The sequence below is a fragment of the Pristiophorus japonicus genome, chromosome 16 (genome assembly GCF_044704955.1).
Source record: "Pristiophorus japonicus isolate sPriJap1 chromosome 16, sPriJap1.hap1, whole genome shotgun sequence".
Lineage (NCBI taxonomy): Eukaryota > Metazoa > Chordata > Chondrichthyes > Pristiophoridae > Pristiophorus > Pristiophorus japonicus.
The window spans coordinates 99,495,181-99,519,521 of NC_091992.1; the positions used below are offsets into that span (position 1 = coordinate 99,495,181).

At 43.3% G+C, this 24,341-nt stretch overlaps 1 protein-coding gene across 3 annotated transcripts in view; it reads right to left on the reverse strand.

The window, feature by feature from the left end:
• Positions 1–24,341, reverse strand: part of LOC139226678 (phosphoinositide 3-kinase regulatory subunit 6-like) — a 149,885-nt gene that overhangs the window by 38,982 nt on the left and 86,562 nt on the right. For 2 of the 3 annotated variants that reach the window (XM_070857600.1, XM_070857599.1), the window contains 7 exons: positions 23,975–24,131; positions 22,666–22,752; positions 5,521–5,977; positions 3,760–3,862; positions 3,205–3,327; positions 792–902; positions 100–190 (listed from right to left, as the gene is read on the reverse strand). In XM_070857600.1, the coding sequence (XP_070713701.1) occupies positions 100–190; positions 792–902; positions 3,205–3,327; positions 3,760–3,862; positions 5,521–5,977; positions 22,666–22,752; positions 23,975–24,131 (1,129 nt within the window). The remainder of the gene's footprint in view (positions 1–99; positions 191–791; positions 903–3,204; positions 3,328–3,759; positions 3,863–5,520; positions 5,978–22,665; positions 22,753–23,974; positions 24,132–24,341) is intronic. The other variant, XM_070857601.1, reaches the window with a different exon arrangement.

Consider the following 24,341-nt stretch of genomic DNA (forward strand, 5'->3'; position numbering starts at 1 on the left):
AATTAACTAATTAATAATTAATTGAGAAATAATGAATAAATAACCACACATAATTAATCAGTGATAAAGTGTCTAAATATTTTTTCATGAATAACTTACCTTTGGCACACTTTAGTTCTGGAAGCTCTGCGTCAAGTTGAATAAGAAACACATCATCCACACATTCAGCCGTTTCATCTGCAAAAGTAAACTGTGACACCGAAAGAGATGTAAATTCAGCTATAACACACAAAATTTGATTGAGGTCTTTCAATTTGGTCTTTGACTAAGAAAATATCAACAAAGCTCAGAGGTGCATTCTGAGCTGCTACTTTATAAATGGGAAGAATAGATAGGTACGGTTCACAAAGTTAAGCTAACCTCCTTCCTATTCTGCACTTCAAAAGAAGAATTTTGTGCTCGAACTAGGCCTCCTGTTCAGAAGAGATCTTTGTGTGCAGATGGTTGAACTAATGGATGCATGGAAGGGTGACTTCAACTAAAACTGACGCTTTCCTGCCCTCCACTAGTGCTGTCAGCAGTTTATTGGAGTCTTGGATAATAGGGGCAAAGTATTAAGCAATCCAAATAGTGGCAAAATATCACACAAATTCAAATTGGGGCAAAATATCACACTACACAAAGCCAGATTGCCACTCTACAAAATATAACTGTTTTGCACAAATAGCATTTTAAAATACTTTGGTAATCTCATTCAGCATTCCCTCTAATTGTTCAATTTTTGGTTAACTTAACAGAAATGTGATTATAGTATTCTGTAACTGACTTGAAATGGAGATAAAAGTACTTACCTTTACACTGTAGATTTGAAAGCAAACAGGCTGATATCCCATTCGTACATAGTATGATGTAACATCCACAATAAATGGATCTGCACCAGATTGTTGCCCAGATAATGTTGACTGTGAAAAATGTTTAAACTGATTAGCTTAACTGGCTAGAAATAGAAAACTGCTTTATAATTTTATTCTTCAACAGATTAATGAATAGAAATGTTAAAACTTCTTCATTTAAAATACATTTAACTAATCAATTATGAGGGTTTTGAGTTATGTGTGTTGTTCAGCTTGTTCAGACATCACTTGTATGAGATTATTATTTTCCTTCACACTGTAGTTTTTTGTACCTAGTTATTTAGCTCCATTCTGTTTACGACAAAGTTAAAAACTTAACAATGAACCTTTGCAGTTAATTTGTAATGAGCTTATGGCTTCAATGATAATAGCAACTCTTCTGAAAGACTGGCTAATTCTTCAGCACTGTTCTACAACAAATCCCAACATTGTTTTATATACTACAATAACCACATTATAACTAAACCTAGCCAAACACACAAAGTAAGAGCATCTATGTGATAACTGAGGGATTAAAATAAAACTCAATATGTTAAAGTATTCACATTAAATTCCTTTATCCATTGTTTTACTTTAACAAAGAAAGAATTGTATTTTTATAATACCATTCACAATCACAGGACATCGCAAAGCGCTTTACAGCCAATTAAGTACTTTTGGAGTGTAGTCACTGTTGTAATGTGGGAAATGTGGCAGCCAATTTGCACACTGCAAGCTCCCACAAATAGCAATATGATAATGACCAGATAATCTGTTTTTGTTATGTCGATTGGGGGATGAATATTGGCCAAGACACCGGGGATAACTCCCCTGCTCTTCTTTGAAATAGTGTCATGGGATCTTTTATGTCCACCTGAGAGAGCAGACGGCGCCTCGATTTAATGTCTCATCTGAAAGTCGGCACCTCTGACAGTGCAGCACTCCCTCAGCACTGCACAGGAGTGTCAGCCTAGATTTATGTGCTCAAGTCCCTTGAGTGGGACTTGAACCCACAACCTACTGACTCAGAGGCAAGTGTGCTACCCACTGAGCCACTAATACTGTTCAGGGGTGTGATTTTTAAGTTCAGTATTAGTTTATCTGTGTGGTCTGATTAAAAATGCTGCTCAAATCACGCAGAAAAGGCACCCATAGATGTTACTTACAGAAGGTTATGTAATATACAACATAAGTACTTCCATATGAGATCATGCATATAAGACGATCCCAACTTTTAGTTCAATCCCACCACCAAATCTATGACCTGAATTTAAGGTTAGGGACCATATTACAATCGCACTGTAATAGCCTTTACCTTTGAAGCTACTAATGCTCAATTCCAGATTTAATTCAGTTAATAGGTGCTGGGTTTTGAACTCTGGATTACTAGTCCAGTAATATAATCACTATATTACTGTACCCATCATGTGAAGAGTGAAGCTGCCTCTACTCTTCCCCAACAATCCATTTTAAAACAAAATGAACCCAATTGCATGAGTTTGAATGAGATTGCAAATTAAATGCTATTTTGTGTCAAACTGTAAGCAATGTTGTGCCGGGGACTTATAGGCCCAGATATAGCTAACCTCCCACCTGGCCTGGCCAAACGTCATTGTACAATAAAGGGATGACCTGAAAAAAAGTATTTAAAAAGCTTTCAATGGCTGATTGGCAACTTTCAGCGCTACTCCTCATGCGCGGATATCACCAGTGGACTCCACAGTGCATGTGCACATGTCCCGGCACAGTTTTCGGCGCAGAACACTGGCTCCACCCCCGGCTCGACTGGCCATGCTGCGCTACTACAGGGAAGAGGCCGGACAGTGGCTAAAGTGGCAACAAAATTTTTCAGCGCATCTCAGAACGGAGAAAAGCGGCGCAACTCCGGTAAGTGCGCCGAAAAACGGGCTCGGCCAAAATTGAGGCCCATATTAGGAACCAATACTACTTGAAAAAGAGGAAAAAGCTTTACATTATTAGGGACGAGAAATTGTTGTCAACAATAATAGCAAATGAATGGTTTACATAATAAATTACTTCCTTCTCTATTTTAACAGATTTGTTAACATGGTTAAACAATGTTAATACAGGTTGTATTATTTACTGACTTTCTCTCGCTTAACTCACTGTAATCAGCATATTATAATATAATTGATTTAGAGCACAGCCTGGTGATTTTAGTAACTTAGTACGAGTGCAAACCCTACATTCTGACTATATTTCAGAGGACACTGCTTCAACTTATACTCAGATAAAAGGGGAAAGATTATGTTCACAAGCAGGTAGCCTGTTAAGTTCTGTCTATTGCACCTTTTATTTCATAGTGCACAGAGACAGGGTACAATAGGAATGAAATCTGAACAGTTCTTACCATTTTAGCCAGTTCAGGTATCATATTGCGCAGGCTGTTGATGTTGCTGTTATACCACGGATCAATGCTACCCAAATACCTGGACAGCTCACAAGAAAAGTCATTGTGCAATAAAGGGATGAGCTGAAAGAAAGTATTGAAAAAGCTTTCACAATTGTCTGTTTACAGATGCTGACAGTAGATCCAATTTTTAAAGAGGTGATAATAGTAACTCTGGTCACTTAATAATTGTTAACTATTTTAATTCTGCAGCAATATTTCTTCAACAATATTAAAATATAAAGAGATTCATAATTCCTTATTTAAACATAGAAAATAATTCTTACACTACTAAGCACAATATTTATTGTATAATAATAAAATTGAGTTAATGTCGATAGAAAACTTGTATTTATATAGCAACTTATCACATCCCTCAAATGTCTTAAAAGGGCTTCAACCTAGCTATTTTGCAAATTGCATTCTGGTTTGTTCAGGGTCAACTGTATGATACCAATCATTTAGTTAGCAGGGACCAATCAGATCTAATCACTGAAATACAGCTCAGACACACACCTTGCCAGCAATCACTGGACTCTGCTTCTCATTTGTAACAGGGATGTAGTAGAACTGCAAGTTTAGTTTTGAGGTCAGAATGCATCTTCTTGCTTCTCTTTTCCTAAGCAACAAAATTAAAATACATTTTTGTCATTATTTTAAGCAACAGTAAAACTTTGGCCTAGTATTCTTGATCATTTTGACTGCAGTACTGTTATTGATTTTTATAAATCTACATTTTTGTTACTTTAGGAAGGTTTTTGATGCGATCACTTAGCAACCTTAAATCATGAAACTGGACAAAAACGTGGTTCATCCATGAACATAAACAGAAACCAACGGAAGAGGAACTTACTGAACTTCCACAAACATGATTCCAGTCAAAAACCTGGGGCTGGAAATTCCCTAACCTTGCGCCCGGTTTTTTGGTGATATTTCGCCATTTTTGGCAAAAAACAGGAAATTCGGAGAAGTCTTGCACCGGTGGTTTTTAAGTATCACTGGGGAGCGGACTGCCGGCATGCAAGACTCGAAATAGCGCTTTCGCCAAAAATTTGGCTCGCAGCGCACCCATAGATAGGACGAAAAAAAAGCACCCATTGCAGTCCTTGGAACAGCGGTAGGTATGAAGATTTGCAAAATAGTTAAGTTAAAGTTTGTATTTTTTAATTCTTTTGCAGCGATTCAATAGTTAAGTGTCTTGTGAATGTTTCGTGACTTTTTATTTTTTTGGTGTTTCCCCCCTCCCTAGGCCCAACACGCAGCAGTATCGGCGTCGAAGAAAAGTTGCAGAAAATTCACAGTTTGCGCCACGAATCCTCGTGCAACGCTGATTTTTACCGCTGGGCACATTTAAGCCCGAATTTTAGGTCTCATAGCGGTAGCGGAGTCATAGTGGTATTTTTGGCAAAAAGAAATACCGCTGTGACCAAAAATTGAATTTCTAGAGTTTCATTTGAAATTCTTCAAGAATCAAGATGCCCTTTGGAGAAGAATCATTAATATGCTGATTGTACCAGTAATATTATTAAATGGGAAACATAATAAATTATAATTACATTACTGAGTCACAGTGTATTTGAGATTTTAAGAGCAGGTCTGGCAAAGGTCCAACAGTGGCTAGAGCCGCCATCTTGAAACTCTGAGCATACTGTAATTTCACATGGGGACTGATTCTCCAATCGTACCTGTTGTTACATGTGAACCCGCCGGACACCAATGGACTTCAAAATAATTGTTATGTCTCAGCTAGGATGGCAGTAGTCGGAGTGGCTAGATTTTCGTCAAGGACCCTGGGCTGGGGAGTACAGGAGGAGCGCATTAAGCTTAAAAAAAACAAAATTAACCTGAATTGCCACTCTTGATGACTATCCGTCGACTTCTGCTGGAAAGTGTGCATGTGTGGACATCAGATAAGAATAGAATCAAACTGGGCTGTGATGCTTACCACAGTCAAATGGCTCACTGACATTCATTGTCAATTAGTTGAGGTACTGGAGGATGCCACAAGATTATAGAACCATAACCTTGCACAATGCAGCAGTTTATGTAAATGAGGGAAGAAAATTAAAGAGGGAAAAATACCTATCTAAAAGAACAAGGAGAGCCAGTGACACACTACTGCTTTAATGTAAACCACTATAAAATTTAACAGGGCCATTGATATAAACATGGAGTAGAATAAAGCAAGAAGCAGATGCTGGATGCTGACTAAAAAGGGGAACTTTTCTTATTTTGTACATTGTTTTTATATACCGTGACTAATTGTTCAAAACATACCTTAAAGAAAGAAAAGCCTTCGCTAATTTTCCCAAAATGCAATCATTCCCAATCACCACAATACGTGCCGTGTTGGGCTTTTGTTGTTTGAAGTTGAATAACATCGCATTGCAACCAAACTTCCGCTGAAGTTTCATACTGTCCCCTGTTGCAGTATCATAAATATCCGAAAGAAACATTGTGTTATCTGAATCATAACTTTTTTTCTTTACGCAGCCTCTTCTGACCAGCTTGGCCTGCTCTTTTTCATTGGACACTGTAGGTGACACGTCACTTCCAAGGGATAAATCCCCACAGTCTCTGACGATGCCACTGTCTGTTGACAGAACCGATAATCTTGTTTGCTCAATGTTGCCATCGTCTGTTGGCTCACTCATCTCAGAATTGTCTGAGTCACTGTTAGTGAAATCCTGGCCACTGCCACATTGATTTTTAACAAATTGCACCAGTTTTTTCCCTGCAAAAAATATAACAACAACATAAGCTTGAGGCACGACTCTAAGGATTTTGCATGATAGGCTGCACATATTACCAACGTAAAATGCTAGCAGGTATGATTGTGTTTTGTATATTAGATGGCATAGCAGGTTACAGACAGATACATGTGTAACAAGGACAGATTCTTACAAGTTCTCACAAAATTAATCTTGGTGGTTGTTGGTAACAGAGAAAAACTGAGACAATTATAATAGGATATCAGCAGACAACTGATCTCCCATAGCTTAACCAAGCTCGGCATGTGATGTTTAGCTCTGCATTTGAATTTCTACAGAAAAATGGGGCAGCATATCCCATACTTTGTTTCAGGAAGAGTTTTACAGATGGTAGAAGTGATGCATAAAGCTTCAGTGTTGGTATTGTATGTGGACTTTCCGAAAGCTGCTGAATGGTAAAATGCTGTTGCAGTAGTTTCTATGTTAATATGTAGGACCAAATGAAACAATAACCACTCTTGTGGTGCTGTGGTAGTCAGAATCTGATAGAGGACTTGCAGCTGATACAAAATCACTTCAATACTGATAAAGGCGGACTCTGGTGTAAAGCTGATCACCCTCAAATCCACTCGTCTGCATGATTTGGGGCTTTACTTAGTCCATGAACAAGACATAGGTATTCTGTGCAGCCTACCAAACTAGGATACAGTGACTCATCTTTGAGTACATGCAAGAGCAAGATTGATTATCAAAGATGTTATCTGGCTATTATGGAGGCCCTGAGCTGGCTAAACAAAAGGTATGCTTAAAACTACATGTACACATAGAGCCACAAGATGGCCACTCATTGACCTCGGGCTCAAGGGAGCAATAAAGAACATCCAAAGAGGAACTAATATAACCATATAACTACATAAGGCGAGTGACACCTGGAAGGAGGAAAAATGGCTATTTGATCATGCGTTGGTACAACCAATCATGTCACTGTTAAGGTCTGTCTACGAGGACACTCATGTGCCAAAACCTGTATAATTAAGGTGCAATTTGAACAGCTTGTTGGAGATCCTCTCTCAGGCGGCTGAGGAGTGAGATGCTCCCCCTTCACGTGTTGGAATAAAGGTCGTTGAAACTTATCCAAGGTATCCATCTGTTGAATCCGGGCTTGTTAAGAGAGGAGAAGGGCGATTCTCCCCATCAATTGGTGTAGTCGGCAGGATACAGACTCGTTGACCCGAAACGATGTGGCAGCTGTTGGGCCGAGTTCTTTTTTAAATACCACCTACAAGTTAGAGTTGTTACACTGTTTACGGGAAAGGAGGAAATCTACAGAAAGAATAAATAAACGAGCCACGGAGAGGATGGAGACCAAGGAATAAGACGACTTGAGGTACGAGTAGGCTCTAACGCGGTCAACCGGGGCACAGTACTAACGAACAAGTATCAGTCAGGAGATGTGATGGAGGTACAAGAGTAGCCCACTAAGGGAAAGGTAGCCCCTTAGCAATCTTAGAAATGGCTGGCGAATATGACTGGGGACCCGAGGGAATCTATAGGGAAAATGCTAGCAGATAAAAACATGAAACTAATTGAGGGAATGAAGAAAAAGAGATGGCAACCAGACAACCCACCGGAGAGGCAGGCAAAGTGGTGGGAGTGCCAGCCAAGAAATAAAGAGGACCTGGCTCATATGGTAGTATTAGCCTGCTATCGGGAATAAAATAGAGATGGAAAGAAAGGATAAGGTAATACTGAAACTAAAAGCTAAAATAAAAAAGATAGAAGAGGCGGAAGTAAGCAGTAGGAATGGTACAATATGTGCAGCATTAACTGGGCGACCTACAGCACCACCTGCACCGGTACCAATATATCCTCCACTGGAACTTTTAAGTGTAGAAATTGAGAATAGTGGGAGACCAGAGTGGGATGAGTTGGCCGATGAGGCTCGCAAATATAATCCAGAATATGATGATTGGGGAAGAGAATGTGGGCCTCCCCCATACCAGAAGGTATGGGCAGCTCCGATCAAGGTAGAATCTGTACCGGCTGCCGGAGGCAACCCTGACGCGGCCGCAATACCCACTGTGGCGCCTCGGATAAAAAACATCTATGTGTCACTGACACCCGGGGACAAATTGAAGTTATTACAAATGTTACCCAAGTTAGAGAGGAGACGAAGTACTGAAGAGTTTTGGCAGAAAATACGGGAAATAAGAATATGCTGCAACCTTCACAACCGAGATGTGGAAGCGTTAGTAAGAGCAAAAATGACTGAAGAAATGTGGCACCAGTTGGGACAACGATAGAGGGACGGCACTTGGTGTGCGATGATAGCCCCCACTGTTGTGCAATCGGAGGCAGAATATCAGGCGTTTAAAGCAGACGTAACTCGGGTAGCAGGAGCAATACCCATAAACTGGGGAATAACCCATGGGGGTCACTCAAAACAAGGGGGAATCCACACATGACTATGCAGAGCGGAAATGGTTGAGCTTCCAAGCGTGTTCAGGAATACTGAAACCCACCAGGGATAATCAAGCATTCCTAAAAATATACAAAGATGGGTTGAGTACTGCACACCAAGACGTATTAAAAACAGGGCTAGTCACAATGCAAAACTATGACGACTTGTCCAGGTGGGCGTCTGAGCTGGATGCTAATCAGAAAAAGTAGCCACGGTAGAAGCACACACGGCCGCAGCGGCAGCAGCTGTAGAAGGAACGAGTAAGGAAGGAAAACTACGCGCAACCCCCTTGACTTGTTTTAATTGTGGAAAAGAAAGCCACTTTAATAGAGAGTGCCAGCAGAAAAAAGGGGCTCAAGGGAAGGGTGGACAATCAAGGCCAAAGTGCCAGATCTGTGACAAACTAGGCCATACAGCGAAGAAATACTGGGCTAGGGGGGGAGGGGCGGAAGGACAGGGACCCAGACAGATTAGAGGAGTCCCAGGAGGAGAACCACCCTTGACTGGGGGAGAAGTGGTAGTGCTCCTTACCGAAGCTCAGCGGACTCCGCGGCCACCCCACCCACCCCCCCGCAAGAGATGTTTTCTAACGAGGACATCCTAAGAATGCTACAGTTGGCAGCCACCCAAGAGGGGTTACCGGCCCTTAGTGAAGATGTGGGACCACAAAGAGAGGACCCAAGACTGTTTGTTAGTGCAGTGTTAGGGGGCCAACAGTGCGAGGTGCTGATAGACATGGGAGCCTCAATATCCATAACTAATCTAGACTTACCCCTTACCAAGGAAACGACCAGCATACAAGGAGTGGGAGGAGGTAACAGAAAGACAACTTTAAGTGAAATTGTACTATTGGAAGTACAGGGGATAATACTACCCATCCAGTTTTGGTGCTGCCCCAATCCCGAAGGCACCATATTAGGAATAGAAACATTAAGGAAAATAGGGGTACTAATAGAACCCCAGCATAACCGAGTAGTCTGGGGAGACAAGCACCAAACTCAGTGTAAATTTAACCACCCGGGCCATCAACAGCAGCGAGTGGCTGGGATCCGTCTAATAGATCCCGAGTGGGAAACAAAGGGCGCCTGGGGAAGTATATGTCAGTTATACCCTGCCCTCTGGGCCCAACAGAAACAGGACTGTGGGTTGGTAGGGCCCGAGCCAGTCGAGATCCCAGGCCTAGAACATAAAGCCCACCGGCAATACCCGCTGAAGTCCGACGCTGAAGCAGCTGTCCTTCAGATAGTGAAAGAATTGGAAAGGCAAGGGGTGGTGAGACAAACAATAGCTACGACCAACTCACCAGTATGGCCGGTAAAAAAACCAGATGCCTCATATTGACGGACTATAGATTATACCGCCTTAAATAAAGTTACACCCCAGGAGCACCCGATAGTGGCCAGCCCGACAACGATTTTCAATGGCCTGGGCCCAGAACATAAAATATTCACCGTATTGATTTTAGCAAATGGATTTTGGGCCATACCCTTAGACGAGGAGTCACAAGGGAAGTTCGCCTTCACTGTAAGAGGAAAACAGTATACATGGACTAGAGTGCCCCAAGGATTCCATAACAGACCGAGTATATTCCACCGGACACTGGCTGGAGTCCTGGAGCCAATAGATGTAGAGGAAGGAAGTACCCTCTTGCAATATAGCGTCCACCAAGGAGAAACAGCACGTGCTGGCATTGACCACGGTGCTTAGGGCCCTACAACAGGCAGGGCTGAAAGCTAACCCAAAAAAGGCCCAGATAGGGAAGGGCCAAGTCACATACCTAGTAGTAACACAAGGGAAAAGACAGATGCCCGAGAATAGGAAGGAGGCCATTAGGACGATGCCAGGGGGAGTCAGACAGGTATTAGGACTGTTTAATTACTGTCGAAACTTTATCCTGGGATATGCAGAAATGGCTCAGCCCATGCAAGATTTAGTAAAAGGGGGAAAGCCCTCCCAAGAGCCAGTAGACTGGGGCTCCAAGCAAGAAGCAGCGTTTCAACAACTGAAACAGGCTCTAATGAGCGCCCCCGCCCTGGGACCAGAATAAGCCCTTCCACATTTATAATCACCACAATAGTTGTTGAGGCCAATTCACTAAATATATTCAAAAATGAGTTAGATGTAGTCGTTACTACTAGGGGGATCAAGGGGTATGGCGAGAAAGCAGGAATGGGGTACTAAAGTTGCATGTTCAGCTATGAACTCATTGAATGGCGGTGCAGGCTCGAAGGGCCGAATGGCCTACTCCTGCACCTATTTTCTATGTATCTATGTATCTATAGCAAAAACCACTATAATGCGGTGGTGACCCAGCAACATGGGGACAGGCAACGACCGGTGGCGTAATACTCCACTAAGCAACAACCTGTAGCTGCAGGATTATCTAGATGTGTAGCTGCTCTCGACTGCGCAGCTCAGGCAGTCAGAATTAGTGAACCCATAGTAATGTCAGGACAAATTATCCTACATACGCAACATACTCTGTAGAGCTACTAAACACGGGGAGACTGACAACAGTGTCAGACTCAAGGAGGGCGACGTGGGAGACAGTACTAATATCCCCGAGCGGCGCAGTAACTATAGTAAAAGATAGTAGTAACAACCCCGCAGGATGGATCATTACGGAAGGCCAGGATCATGAATGTAACCCGATAGAGGGGGCAGAGCAACGTAGCTCGATAAAGGAAGAGCCACTCGATGGAGCGGACATGGACCTTTATGTAGATGGGTCCCGTCGGTACAGGGTGGGAGGTAGTAGATGGTGAAGGGCAAATACGGGGAGTAGGGCAATTAGAAGGGAGCCTCTCGGCCCAAATGGTCGAAATAGTCGCCCTAACGGAAGCCTTCAAACAGGCAGAAGGTAAAAGGGTAAATATATATACAGACAGCCGATACGCGTTTGGGGTAGTCCACAATTATATGGTAGCCTGGAGTCGGTGAGGTTATATGACATCGGGGGGGAGGACCATTTGACATGAGAACATAGTTAACGAATTGGTAAAGGCTTCCCTCCAGTCCCAGGAATGTGCAATGATAAAGATCAAAGCCGATAAGAAAATCACTGACAGACATCAGCAAGGGAATGCATGGGCGGATGAGGCAGCTAAGCGAATGGCAGAAGCAGAGGGCATACGGGCTAAAATAAGCATCTGTGCACTTGGGCCAGAAGAAGTAAATATGTTTAAAGTACAGGAGGCAACGCTACAGCAGGAAAAAGATGAATGGAAAAGGCAGGGAGCTAAACAAGGCGTGGACGGAATCCGGAGGAAAGATTGTAATGTGGTAGCCCCAGAGTGCATACGACAAAACCTACTGAGTATATACCATGGGTATGCGCATACAGGCAAGATCAGCATGACGAGTTCAATGTCCCGATACTGTTGGTGGAAGGGAATGGGAAGAGATTGAGAAAATTATTGTAGGAAGTGCTCATCATGCGCAAAGCATAACCCAGGTGGAAAAATAAAGGTCAGAATGGGACACCAACCTTGATCAAAGGGACCATGGGAAAACCTGCAGAGAGACTTCACAGGCCTACTGCCCAATCACCAGGGAAAAACGTATTGTTTGGTTATAATAGATCAATTCATAAAATGGGTAGAAGCATTCGCAACTAGAAATTGCTCAGCTGAGACGGTGGCTAGAATATTAACAGAAAAAATTATACCTAGGTGGGAATGTCCCTACAGATAGATTCAGATCAGGATACTTCACGGATAAAGTAATGAAACAAGCATGCGCCCTACTGGGAATCAGGCAAAAATATCCCCTATCATCCGGAATCGTCCGGATTAGTAGAATGAACGAATAGGACCCCAAAGAACGCATTGGCCAAGGTGATCGACGAGACAGGAAAGGGATGGGTAGATACTCTGCCCCGGATTTTAATGAAGTTAAGGGCGACCCCAAACCGGACCACTGGACTCACGAACTAATGACAGGAATGGCAATGAGATTACCTGAGGTTCTTGTGATGGAGAGTGATGACGTCGGACCCTACCGGGACCGAGTAAGGAGATTTGTGATGGAATTATGTAAACAATGACACGATCTGAAGGCACACGCCAGGGATCAGCAAGTGATCAAGGACTTGGAAACTGGCACCAAGGAACAAAAGATTGAGATACCACAGGTTGGGAGCAAGGTAATGGTAAAAAATAAACCCCGAAAAGCCAGGATTCTCACCAAAATAGACAGGCCCTCACCGGGTAATAATGGTAAGCGACACGTGCACATGCGTGGTGATAGACGGAACCGGACGGTGGAAACATTGGACACAGTTAAAACGTTATGCGTAACACGAGACTCTAAATGGCCGGTGACGATCGGGAAAACATGTTGTGTTTTACAGAACCTTTGTCCTAAAAGGAGGAATACTGGGTAACCCCATCTTATACCACAACCCAGCAGTAAGTTGCCCAGACGGCTATCAAGGAAGTATTTCCACTACAAACTCAATCTTTTGCGGAAAAGGCCAAAGGAGGCGACTTGAAGTGGAATGGACAAGCCCAGATAAGGAACACTCATGGCAGAACCAATCATGGACCATGCATGAATAGCTCGGACCAAAGAAATCCACACAAGTGTGTGCGGGTAAGATGTAACCTCACCAGAGAGGCAGAGGGGACTACCCCCATACCCATCAGGGAATCACAATGCGGTAATAGTTCCTGATGGGGATTGTTCGTCTGTAAGATAGAGATCCTAACCACCACGACCCCAGAACCCCCAGGATGCCTAAACATGACACAGAGGGCAAGCAGGGGATTAGTAATAAAAAGAACTAAAGACAAAATCCACTTCGGGCTATGCCAAAGGATAATTACGGTATTGTTAAACCTAATGGATATAACTATCCCACTGTTTTGCGGTAAGAAAACTGTAAGCTTATATTAAAACCTAATCCTAAGAGCCCTTGAGGGGCCCAAATCCAAGACTATGAAGTTCAATGTAAAAACGCCGAACAAAAACGGGAAAGGCGGGAGAAGAGGGGAATATTAGAAATGGTGGACGCGGGATACGCGCGGGCGTTGCGACGGTTAATACAATATATCTTCAAACAAAGGAAGAGCAGGTCATCACCCTCACACATACCTTAAAAGGACTGCTAGAAAGGGGAGATGGTAACGAGAAAATGTAGGCCCAGCTAGGGGACGGGGCATAATGGAACTGCTACAGGTTGCCCATACATTGCGGGACCATGCAAAAACGATAAATTTGGTAAACCAGGCTGGACAAACTATGAGTAAAAGAATGGCAGCCGAGATAGTTTGTACGGGATATGGGGCTTGGATGCTCAACATAACCTAGAACAACTCCAGAATGGGAAGGTGCCGGATTGGATAACCAATGATGTATTTGTTGAATGGACATTGGGCAAGAATGACACCCAACCCTATGAGGTCCGGAGGAATAGCCATGCCTGGGTCTCTAAGAACAGGTGTGTAACCGGACATCAGAATATAATAGGGATTGTGTTATCAATACAACAATACGATGTGACAAAGGGAAACACAGTGTGCCAAGTAAGCAATATAGGAGAAATAAGGAATCAGACCCATGTGCAGTATCACAAATTGTACCAGTACGTAAATAAAAAGAGAAATAATACCAAAGGTTTCGATATTAAAGATTGTTATAAGAATAATCAAGTTGTTTTATGTCGAGAGCAACCAGACCTCGATAACAACGACTGTGGATATGACCGAACAGAAGGAAGTGTGTTGAGTGTCACACCGCTGACACTGGACTCCGAAACGACCGCCACACAAGGAAAGGGAGGATGGTGTGTGAGCACCACGGCAGTCAACATGATGGTGGAGGGAGTTACCCACTGCCTTATCACGACCACTGACTTTTGTTTTGCGCCAAAAGAAGTCGTCGATATTCAGGGATATATCATATATCCGGAATTGAAAGGAGAGTCCGTCAATGGGACAGCGGTGGACACTATCAAAGCAGGGTATAAGGGTTTTGAGGAACCACAAGGACGACATATACCCAGACTTAGTGAAGAAAAAAATAAGTTGGAACAGGACACACATGAACAACGGCAGAAGTACATCATCCTGATGAAGAAGATCGACAAACTCCAAAAGGACACTAAAGAAATGTTGGCAAACCAACTCTGGTATACGAGGCTTTGGAACTTTGGACTAAACGTGCAGGTGCACCCCTGGATAAGAATAATATCCCATGTATTGGTGATTGTGCAATGTGTGGTTTTAATGGTATTGTTGATTGAATTATGTGGAAGGTGTAAACGATGGGCGAGGAAAGCCATAGTTCAAGCCCCCATAAAAGCCTTAGAAGAAACTAAACCTTTCGTATCTAAGGAAAAATCTGTAAAACTGGTAAATGGTGTGTAAAGGGAAAGAGATACGAGAAGCCATCCGAAAGTAAGGGCATGGCCACCCAGACGGATGGATTAAGATGACAATATCACTTCCCCTTTGGATGAAATAATGAGGGGACAGCACATTAAGCCTATCTTGGGGTATATAGCCAAGGGCCAAAATGGGGGATTTCAAGAGCAAGATTGATTATCAAAGATGTTATCTGGTTATTTTGGAGGCCCTGAGCTAGCTAAACAAAAGTATGCTTAAAACTACACGTACGCATAGAGCCACAAGTTGACCACTCATTGACCTCGGGCTCAAGGAAGCAATAAAGAACATCCCAAGAGGAAGTAATATAACTTATGTTCATAATAAGATGGTGTAACTGAGTACTGTAGACGTGAGTAAGTGTGACCTTAGTTCCTTTATTCTACTCCAGAGTGCCAGTACAGCATGGGAGGCCTGCTTATATACAATGCTCCCAAGGAATGCTGGGATCCCTTGGGACTCCAACAGGTACGCCCTCAGGTGGCGGTACAATACTTGTTACATAGGGTTGCATACATAACATCAGTCCCTCCCAAAGTCAATAGTACACTTATTTACAGGGTGAGACGATCTGGGGCCTTGGGGCCTTTCACTCCCTAGACGATCGTCTCGTTACGAATGCACGTGCAGGTGAGTTGGTTGGTTCTTTGCTGGGCTGCAGTGCAGCTGGCTTTGCTGGGCTGCTGGGGATGGTGAGTTCAGCTTTGTAGTCAACCATGATGTCGGTTGCCACTTGTGTGTGTGTGGGAGGGTCAAAGTTGGTGGTGTCCTCTTCGGGTTGCTCGTGGCTGTCTATGAATCGCAGTTTGGTTTGGTCCAAATGCTTTCTGCACGTTAGTCCATTTGTGAGTTTGACCTGAGACACCCTACTCCCTTCTTTGGCTATGACAGTGCCAGCAAGCCATTTGGGACCATGTCCTTAGTTGAGTACAGAGTCATTGACTTCAATATCGCGTGACAAATTTGCGCGATCATGGTACATGATTTGTTGATGCAGTCTGTCCTCAACGTGATCATGGAGATCAGGGTAGACAAGAGAGAGCCTTGTTTTGAGCACCCTTTTCATGAGCAGTTCGGCTGGGGGAACCTCGGTGAACGAGTGAGGTCTGGTGCAGTAACTGAGCAGGACTCGGGACAGGCGGGTCTGCAGGGAGCCTTCCGACACGCTTTGCTTGATGGTTTGGACTGCCCGTTCTGTCTGGCCATTGGATGCGGGCTTGAACGGGCTTGATGTTACATGCTTGATCCCATTGCGGGTCATAAATTCTTTGAATTCAGCACTGGTGAAGCACGGCCCATTGTCGCTGACAAGGACATCAGGCAGGCCATGCGTGGCAAACATGGCTCGTAGGCTTTCGATGGTGGGAGTGGACATACTTGCAGACATTATTACACACTCAATCCATTTTGAATAAGCATCCACAACAACCAAAAACATTTTGCTTGGAAACTGGCCAGCAAAGTCAATGTGGTTCCTAGACCACGGTTTGGAGGGCTATGACCACAAACTTAGCGATGCCTCCCTAGGTGCATTGCTCAGTTGAGAGCAAGTGTTGCATTGGCGCATGCAAGACTCCAAATCTGAGTCAATGCCGGGCCACCACACATGGGATCTGGCTATAGCTTTCATCATTACTATGCCTGGGTGGGTACTGTGTAGGTCGCGTGTGAACGTTTCCCCGCCTTTCTTAGGCAAAACAGATTACCCCACAAAAGACAGTCCGCCTGTATGGACATTTCATCTTTGCGTGGCTGGAACAGCTTGATCTCTTCTTGCATCTCCGCTGGGACGCTGGACCAGCTCCCATGGAGGACACAGTTTTTTTTACAAGGGACAGTAGGGGATCCTGGCTGGTCCAGTTCCTAATCTGGTGGGCTGTAACGGGTGAGTTTTCGTTTTCAAATGCATCCATCACCAAGAGCAAGTCTGCAGGCTGTGCCATTTCCACCCTGGTGTTGGGCAATGGTAGCCGACTGAGAGCATCAGCGCAGTTCTCTGTGCCTGGTCTGTGGTGGACAGCGTAAGCAGACAGCATGAGTGCCCATCTTTGGATGCGAGCAGAGGCATTGGTATTAATCCCTTTGCTCTCTGAAAATAATGATATGAGCAGCTTATGGTCAATTTCTAACTCAAACTTAAGACCAAACAGATACTGGTGCATTTTTTTTACCCTGTAAACGCATGCCAGAGCTTCTTTTTCAATCATGCTGAAGGCCCTTTCGGCCTTGGACAAACTCCTGGAGGCATAGGTGACCGGTTGCAATGTTCCCGATTCGTTTGCTTGTTGTAACACACACCCGACCGCGTATGAAGACGCATCGCAAGCTAGCACTAAACGTTTACATGGGTCATACAGAACAAGTAGTTTGTTGGAACATAACAGATTTCTGACTTTCTCAAAGGCAGCCTCTTGTGATTTCCCCCATACCCAGTCATCTCCCTTGCGTAACAACACATGTAGGAGTTCTAGCAAGGTGCTTAACCCGGGTAGGAAATGACCAAAATAATTGAGGAGTCCCAGGGACTACCGCAGCTCCGTCACGTTTTGTGGTCTCGGTGCGTTCTTGATGGCTTCCGTCTTGGTGTCGGTGGATCTGATGCCGTCTGCCGCGATTCTTCTCCCTAAGAACTCGACCTCAGCCGCCAGGAAAACACACTTCGAGCATTTCAACCTGAGTCCCACACGATCTAACCGACTTAGAACCTCTTCCAGGTTCTTCAACTGTTCGATTGTTTCCTGAACCGTGATCAATATGTCGTCCTGGAAAACCACGGTGAGCGGAACTAACTTTAGCAGGCTCTTCATCTTCCTTTGAAAAATCACCGCGGCCGATCGAATCCCAAACGGGCATCTATTGTAGATGAACAGACCTTTGTGCGTGTTGATGCAGGTGAGGCCTTTCGAGGATTCCGCCAGATCCTGCGTCATGTAGGCCGAGGTCAGGTCCAACTTTGTGAACGTCTTTCCTCCTGCCAGGGTCTCAAATAGGTCGTCAGCCTTGGGTAGTGGGTACTAGTCCTGCAGCGAAAAACGGTTAATTGTTACTTTATGGTCCCCACAAATTCTGACCGTGCCATCGCCTTTGAGAACCGGAACAATCGGACTGGCTCACTCGTTGAACTCCACTGGCGTGATGATGCCCTCTCGTTGCAGCCTGTCCAGCTCGATCTCCACTTTCTCTCGCATCATATATGGCAGCACCCGTGCCTTGTGGTGGATGGGTCGTGTACTGGGAACCAAGTGGATCTGCATCTTTGCCCCCGAGAAACTTCCAATGCCTGGCTCAAACAATGATGAAAACTTGCTCAGAACCTGGGCACATAAGGCGTCGTCGACGGACGAGAGCACTCGAATGTCGTCCCAGTTCCAGCGGATTTTCCCAGCCAGCTTTTGCCGATCAGTGTGGGGCCATCTCCTGGTACAATCCATGGTGGGAGTTCGTGCATTGCTCCATCATAGGAGACTTTTACTGTTGCGTTGCTAATTACAGGGATCAGCTTTTTAGTGTAAGTTCTCAGCTTGGTGTGAATGGGGCTAAGCTTGGGCCTGTGTGTTTTGTTGCACCACAGCCTGTCGAAGGCCTTTTTTCTCATGATGGACTGACTTGCACCCGTGTCCAGTTCCATGGATACTGGAATTCTGTTCAGTTTGACTTTCAACATGATTGGTGGACATTTCGTGATGAAGGTGTGTACCCGGTATATTTCTGCCTCCTCGATTCGAATCTCTAGTTCAGTTTGATCTGCCATGGATCGATCTTCCTCTGCAACGTGGTGGTTTGCAGGGTTTGCAGTTCGTCTGCACATTTGCTGGAGGTGTCCCATTGTTCCACAGCCTTTGCACGCATAGTGTTTGAAGCGGCATTGATGGGCTCAATGATCACCTTCGTAGCGCCAACAAGGTGTTAACTGCCTCGCATTAACATTTGATGGTGGACTCTGAGTCATGTGAGGTCGTGCAGCTACAGGCATGTACGTTCTGCCATGTGCATTCCTGCCTGAAAACGACGTTACTTTTTGTACAGTGCTTGCCGAAACCTCTTTATGCTGCGAAATGTGTCTGGTGTTATCACTGGTGAACATAAATGCCTGGGCTATCGTTATGGCTTTGCTCAGGTTCGGTGTTTTGACAGTCAATAGTTTGCGAAGGATAACCTCATGGTCAATGCCAAGCACAAAAAAGTCTCTTAGCATTTGCTCCAGGAATCCATCGAATTCACAATGTCCTGCAAGGCGCCTTAGTTCGGCGACGTAGCTCGCCACTTTCTGGCCTTCAGACCGTTGACATGTATAAAATCGATACCTTGCCATCAGAACGCTCCTCTTCGGATTTAGGTGCTCCCGGACCAGCATACACAGTTCTTCATATGATTTTGTTGTTGGTTTCACCAGAGCGAGAAAATTCTTTGAGACCATAGGTTGTTGCCCAGCAGACGGTGAGGATCGCCCTTCGTTTGGCAGCGTTCTCATCCCCTTCCAACTTGTTGGCCATGAAGTGTTGGTCAAGTTGCTCCATGAAGGCCTCCCAATCGTCCCCTTCTGAGAATTTCTCCAGGATACCAACAGTTCTCTACATTTTCACATGATGGTTCGTTATCTCGTCGCCAGTTGTTATGTTCATAATAAGATGGTGTAACTGAGTTCTGTAGACATGTGTAAGTGTGACCTTAGTTCCTTTATACTACTCCAGAGTGCCAGTACAGCATGGGAGGCCTGCCTATATGCAGTGGTCCCAAGGGATGCTGGGATCCCTTGGGACTCCAACAGGTGCGCCCTCAGGTAGTGGTACAATACTGGTTACATAGGGTTGCATACATAACAATAACCATATAACAATACAAGGTCGGTGACACCTGGAAGAAAGGAACAAATGGCTATTTAATCATGTGTTGGTACAACCAATAATGTCATTGTTAAGGTCTGTCCACGAGGACACTCGTGTCAAAACCTGTATAATTAAGGTGCAATTTGAACAGCTCGTGGAGATCCTCTCTCAGGCGGCTGAGAAGTGAGATGTTCCCCTTCACGTGTTGGAACTAAAAGTCGTTGAAACTTATCCATGGTATCCGTCTGTTGAATCCGGGCTTGTTGAGAGGAGAAGGGCGATTCTCCCCATCAGTGCATATTAACTTTGCAGAGCACCAAAGTTGACAATGGCAGGAAGCTTCCTTGATGTCTGTCACCGGTTTTCTGGCCACCTTCATCACGTGTTTATGCCCTAGATAAATTAACTATGGTGTACCAGTTAGCACAGATTGGGTGCAACTCCTAAGCCAAGGAGCAGAACATTGACATCATAAATTATGATGGCAAAGCTCGGCATTTATCTACATCAAATTTCAGGAGGTTTAATCTTTGATACTTGTCTTATTCTTAATGACTTCTTCTACCTTACTTTCTCAGGAATATAAAGATTTAAAGCAGTGTTAAAAATGACAATCTAGCAGTTCTGAGGAAATGTAGTTCATTAACTTTTGTACACAATGAGAAGCAATTTCTTAACTAGACCGCAGAAGTTTTAATCAGGAGGCAAACTGAGCAGAGGCAAGATACTTCAGAAGAACATGAACATATCAATCAAAGTATCTCGGTCGCCTGAACCTTTTACCAATGAGTTATGGTGCAATGGTAGACACCCAAGAGTGGTCATTTGATTTGTCAAAGAATGAGGAGTGGTTTGCAAAGACCAAAAGAGGAAAAATAGTTGTTTAAGGTGGGGTGGTGGGAATACTTTGATCAAAACTTCTGTGTACAAGAATTCATACAGCTAATCTTTGGGAGATAACTAACACTGGTTCACAATGGGCGAAACGAGAGAAAGGCAAAAGTATTTAATGGAACAGCTAAGATTTTAGCATTGGAAAAGAAGCATTATTAGAGCTGGCAAAAAAATAAATTACTTCACTGAATGCCTGGGTTGCAGGGTGGAATATTAACCACTCATTGCCAATGTTCCTACATGGTCCATTCCTGATGTACATCGTTGCGAGTCCCTACAATATGTAACAGCAGTTGGGATACAGACCCACACTACAATGGTAATTGATTTCCCGAGACAATGACTTTCAATGCAATCCTAATAAATAGTCCAATTCTAGCAGGGTGTCAAGGATATGTGACAAGGTCTACACTGAACATAACCCACATTTTTCTATCTGTGCAAGAAATACATAAAAGTATTTATTCCCAATGCTATTTTTTTTTACATAAAAGAGAATTCATTTTTAAGGAAAGCAAAGACAGGAGGAGTACCTGACAAAGCAATAATTATAGTAATTGTTTCTTTAGTCTCAAGATTCAGCAAATCTCATCATAAGGAATACTAGGTGAGCATCCCAAGGGATCATAAGATAATTGAGGATAAGAAAGATCATTGACGCATCTTAATTCATCAATCTAGAGTGATCCTAACACTCCCCCCATAGTAGCATCCAATAGTTTCTGAAATGATTGCTGAATTTTTGCCTTCACAACTCTATTTCGATGTTTATTTCACATGTTAATCGCTGTCTGTGAAGAATTTTCTGATATCAGTCCTAAAATTACCTTTCACTAATTTGAACTTGTGATCCTTTGTTCTATGCTCACAGTTTAATTTAAAGTAATATTCCGGGCTCACTTTTTTTTACACCCGTATTAATCTTATATACCTCAATAAGATCACCTCTTGGACATCTCCTTTCTAAGCTGAAAAGCACTAGTTCTCCAATCTTTCCTCATCACTCAGATCCCTAACATTAGAGATCGGCTTCATAGCTCTTCTCTGCACTGTGACTAGCACATGAATGTTTCTTTTGCTTCTTGGTGACCAGAACTGAATACAGCATTCAAGGTGCATTCTCTGACCAGAGCACTATAAAGTTTGAACACTATTTCCTCCGATTTCTATTCTACTGTTTTGGCTATGTGGTTCAACATCCTATTCGCTTTTTGGATTGTTGCTCCGCATCGGTTGGATATGCTTCGTGTTGAGTCCCCTGAGACCCCTAGGTCTTTTTCCGTTTCATCTTATTCCTGGAGATTTATTTGTTTTGAGCCCTTTTAGCCTTTCTAAGATTTTCATCTCATTTCCAAATTGTTTGACTCAGCTAATGTTCAGGTTTTTTTTCTGATATTGTAGAATCTTTTATACAGGAATCAGACCATTGACTGCTTTGTCCCACATAATAATCATTGGCTTTCAAGTCATCCACTGCGTGTGGAGTGTTTTCAGGCAGTTTTGAGAGATCTGATAAGATGTAATATACGTGCAAGGTGTAAGTCATTCTTTTAAATTACATGCAGTCTAATGTGACATTGGTAATGTCTAGTAATGTGCTTTTTCATAAATTGGGGTTAAAAAGGAACATAGCTCACTGATGCACTTTAACTCAGGGAGTTTAAAAGGGGAAGTGTTCTTTTAATTTGGGGAGGGGGTGGAGGAAGATACACCGAACAGACGCAGTTTCTGACGTTTGTCTATGAACTTTGCAGCTGCCCTATCATAGTGAGCAAGTACTATAGCAGATACTGGTATTTAAACTTGATTTCCACAACAGGTTTAAGCAATGATGCAATGGCATCAGGCATCACTGACTGAGTCATTGTACTATGCTGAGTTTATGAGTCTGACAAATTCTCTTCAAAGACAAGTTTACCAAACAGCAATGTCCTATATCTAGAAAATAGAAGATTAAAAATCTCCCTCCTTCCATTCCATTATATATTTAATTATCATTTTATAAACATTTTCTTATTTGTACATTTGAAAAGGGAAATGGTTCAAATCCTTTCTGTATGTTGCATGGAATCAATTTTTTTTAACCAAGCATGCACAGTACATTTCACGATAGACATTATAGCATCAGAATAAAATACACTTACAAAGTAGGTCATCTTCCTTCCACATGAAAAAACTGATATCTGGATTTGGCAGTAGGATATTCTGGAGCCTTTCACCTGGAGGAGCCACTAAAATATATCAATAAAAAACTGCTTCAGTGCCCTACGTTCTAAGGGAACAATTTTCAAAACACTTGTGATGCAAGGCCATTTGTGCCATAAAATGGCACTATATAAATGGAAGTTCTATCTTAGATATGATAGTATATGAATGTTTGACACATTTGAATTAAGTGAATATACCTCTGTTGGCATAGCAAACAAGGTTATGCTATGCAAATACAATAAGTGTTTGGACACACAGTGATTTCTACATCAATATAATTTGGAAACAAGCTATTAGAGTTTTATCTATATTTTGGAAGATATATATTTTCCCCTTCATTTCACCCCTCTGCAGCCAAATCTTGGCCCTAAAAATTTTTGGGGCCACTTCCGGGCATAATTGCTGGGATCTGTCTGCCTGTGGTTGCTGCTGACCTCACCAATGTCCACAGGGTCAAGCGGCAGGGTCAGGAAATGTGGGCCTCTGCTGTTTGCCATTGCATTTGGATCTATGGTCTTGTCCCTGGCCTGGATCCCCCCCCAGGTGAGAGTGTCACTTACTCTGAGGACTGAGTTGGTTTGCCTGGTAAGACCAGGCGTACCTCCATTATCACTATGCTGGGTCCTGGTTTACGGCCAGACTGTGGGAAATCTGGCCTTTGAGTCTCTTCCCATCTGCCCCTCTGTGACGTCAATAGCACTGTAGAGTTGTCCAGAGGCTCCATCCGCTTAGGCCATTACAGAGTCCATGACTGAAGTCTTGAAGTCTGGAAGCCTGGCAGTCTGAGTTTGGCTGAGTTTGTGGCCATTCCAGTGAACTCCAACTGGAGTGAAGGTGGTGGATTTTAGGGGCCCTAATTTGTTAACAGAAGGGGCACACTACCCGATTCCAGCCTTTTGCTTACACGCATTACCTTCAACTTTCAAGAGAGACATGGATTCACTCCCTCTCTTTGTATAAGTGGCATACCTCCTTTGATGCATCCCTGAGATGCCTGCCTAAGACTGCTGATTCAAAGAATCATAAAATGAATAGTAGGGGCAAAAGGGGAGAAAATGTCTATCCTACCATTGCGCAATTTACTGCACTTTGCTGATTCATTATGCCTCAAGCCGTCAAAGTTTTCAGTGAATTATATGTGAATATTTTTTAATAATCTTCACCATATTTTTTGATAATACAGGTATACTTCTCAGTAAACTCTGTTCAGATGATGTCATGAACTAACTATCGATCCTCACCTACCTTGTTGTGCAGAGCTAATTATTTTCTTGTAAAGTTCTTGCAACCTGCTACTGTGCTTCCTGTGGGCTGTAGTCACTTCCTCTGATGAAAAACAAGACTTCTCCGTGATAGCAACCACTTCTTGGAAATAGTGCTCAATCACGTTGTAGGGTTTATTCTGTGAAAGAAAAATGCGATTAATAGTCAGTTGTGATCATGTGCTTATAATAATTAATTCAAAACAGTCAACAACCTTTAGTCACGCACCAAAAGAATGAGCCTGCATCAGAGAAAAAGTAAAGCCGTAAGGATATCAGTCTTGCCATGGCGGAAAACTTTCGTGGATGGAGCAGATTTTGTGGTGGTCACCCACATATTGCCGAGTCAG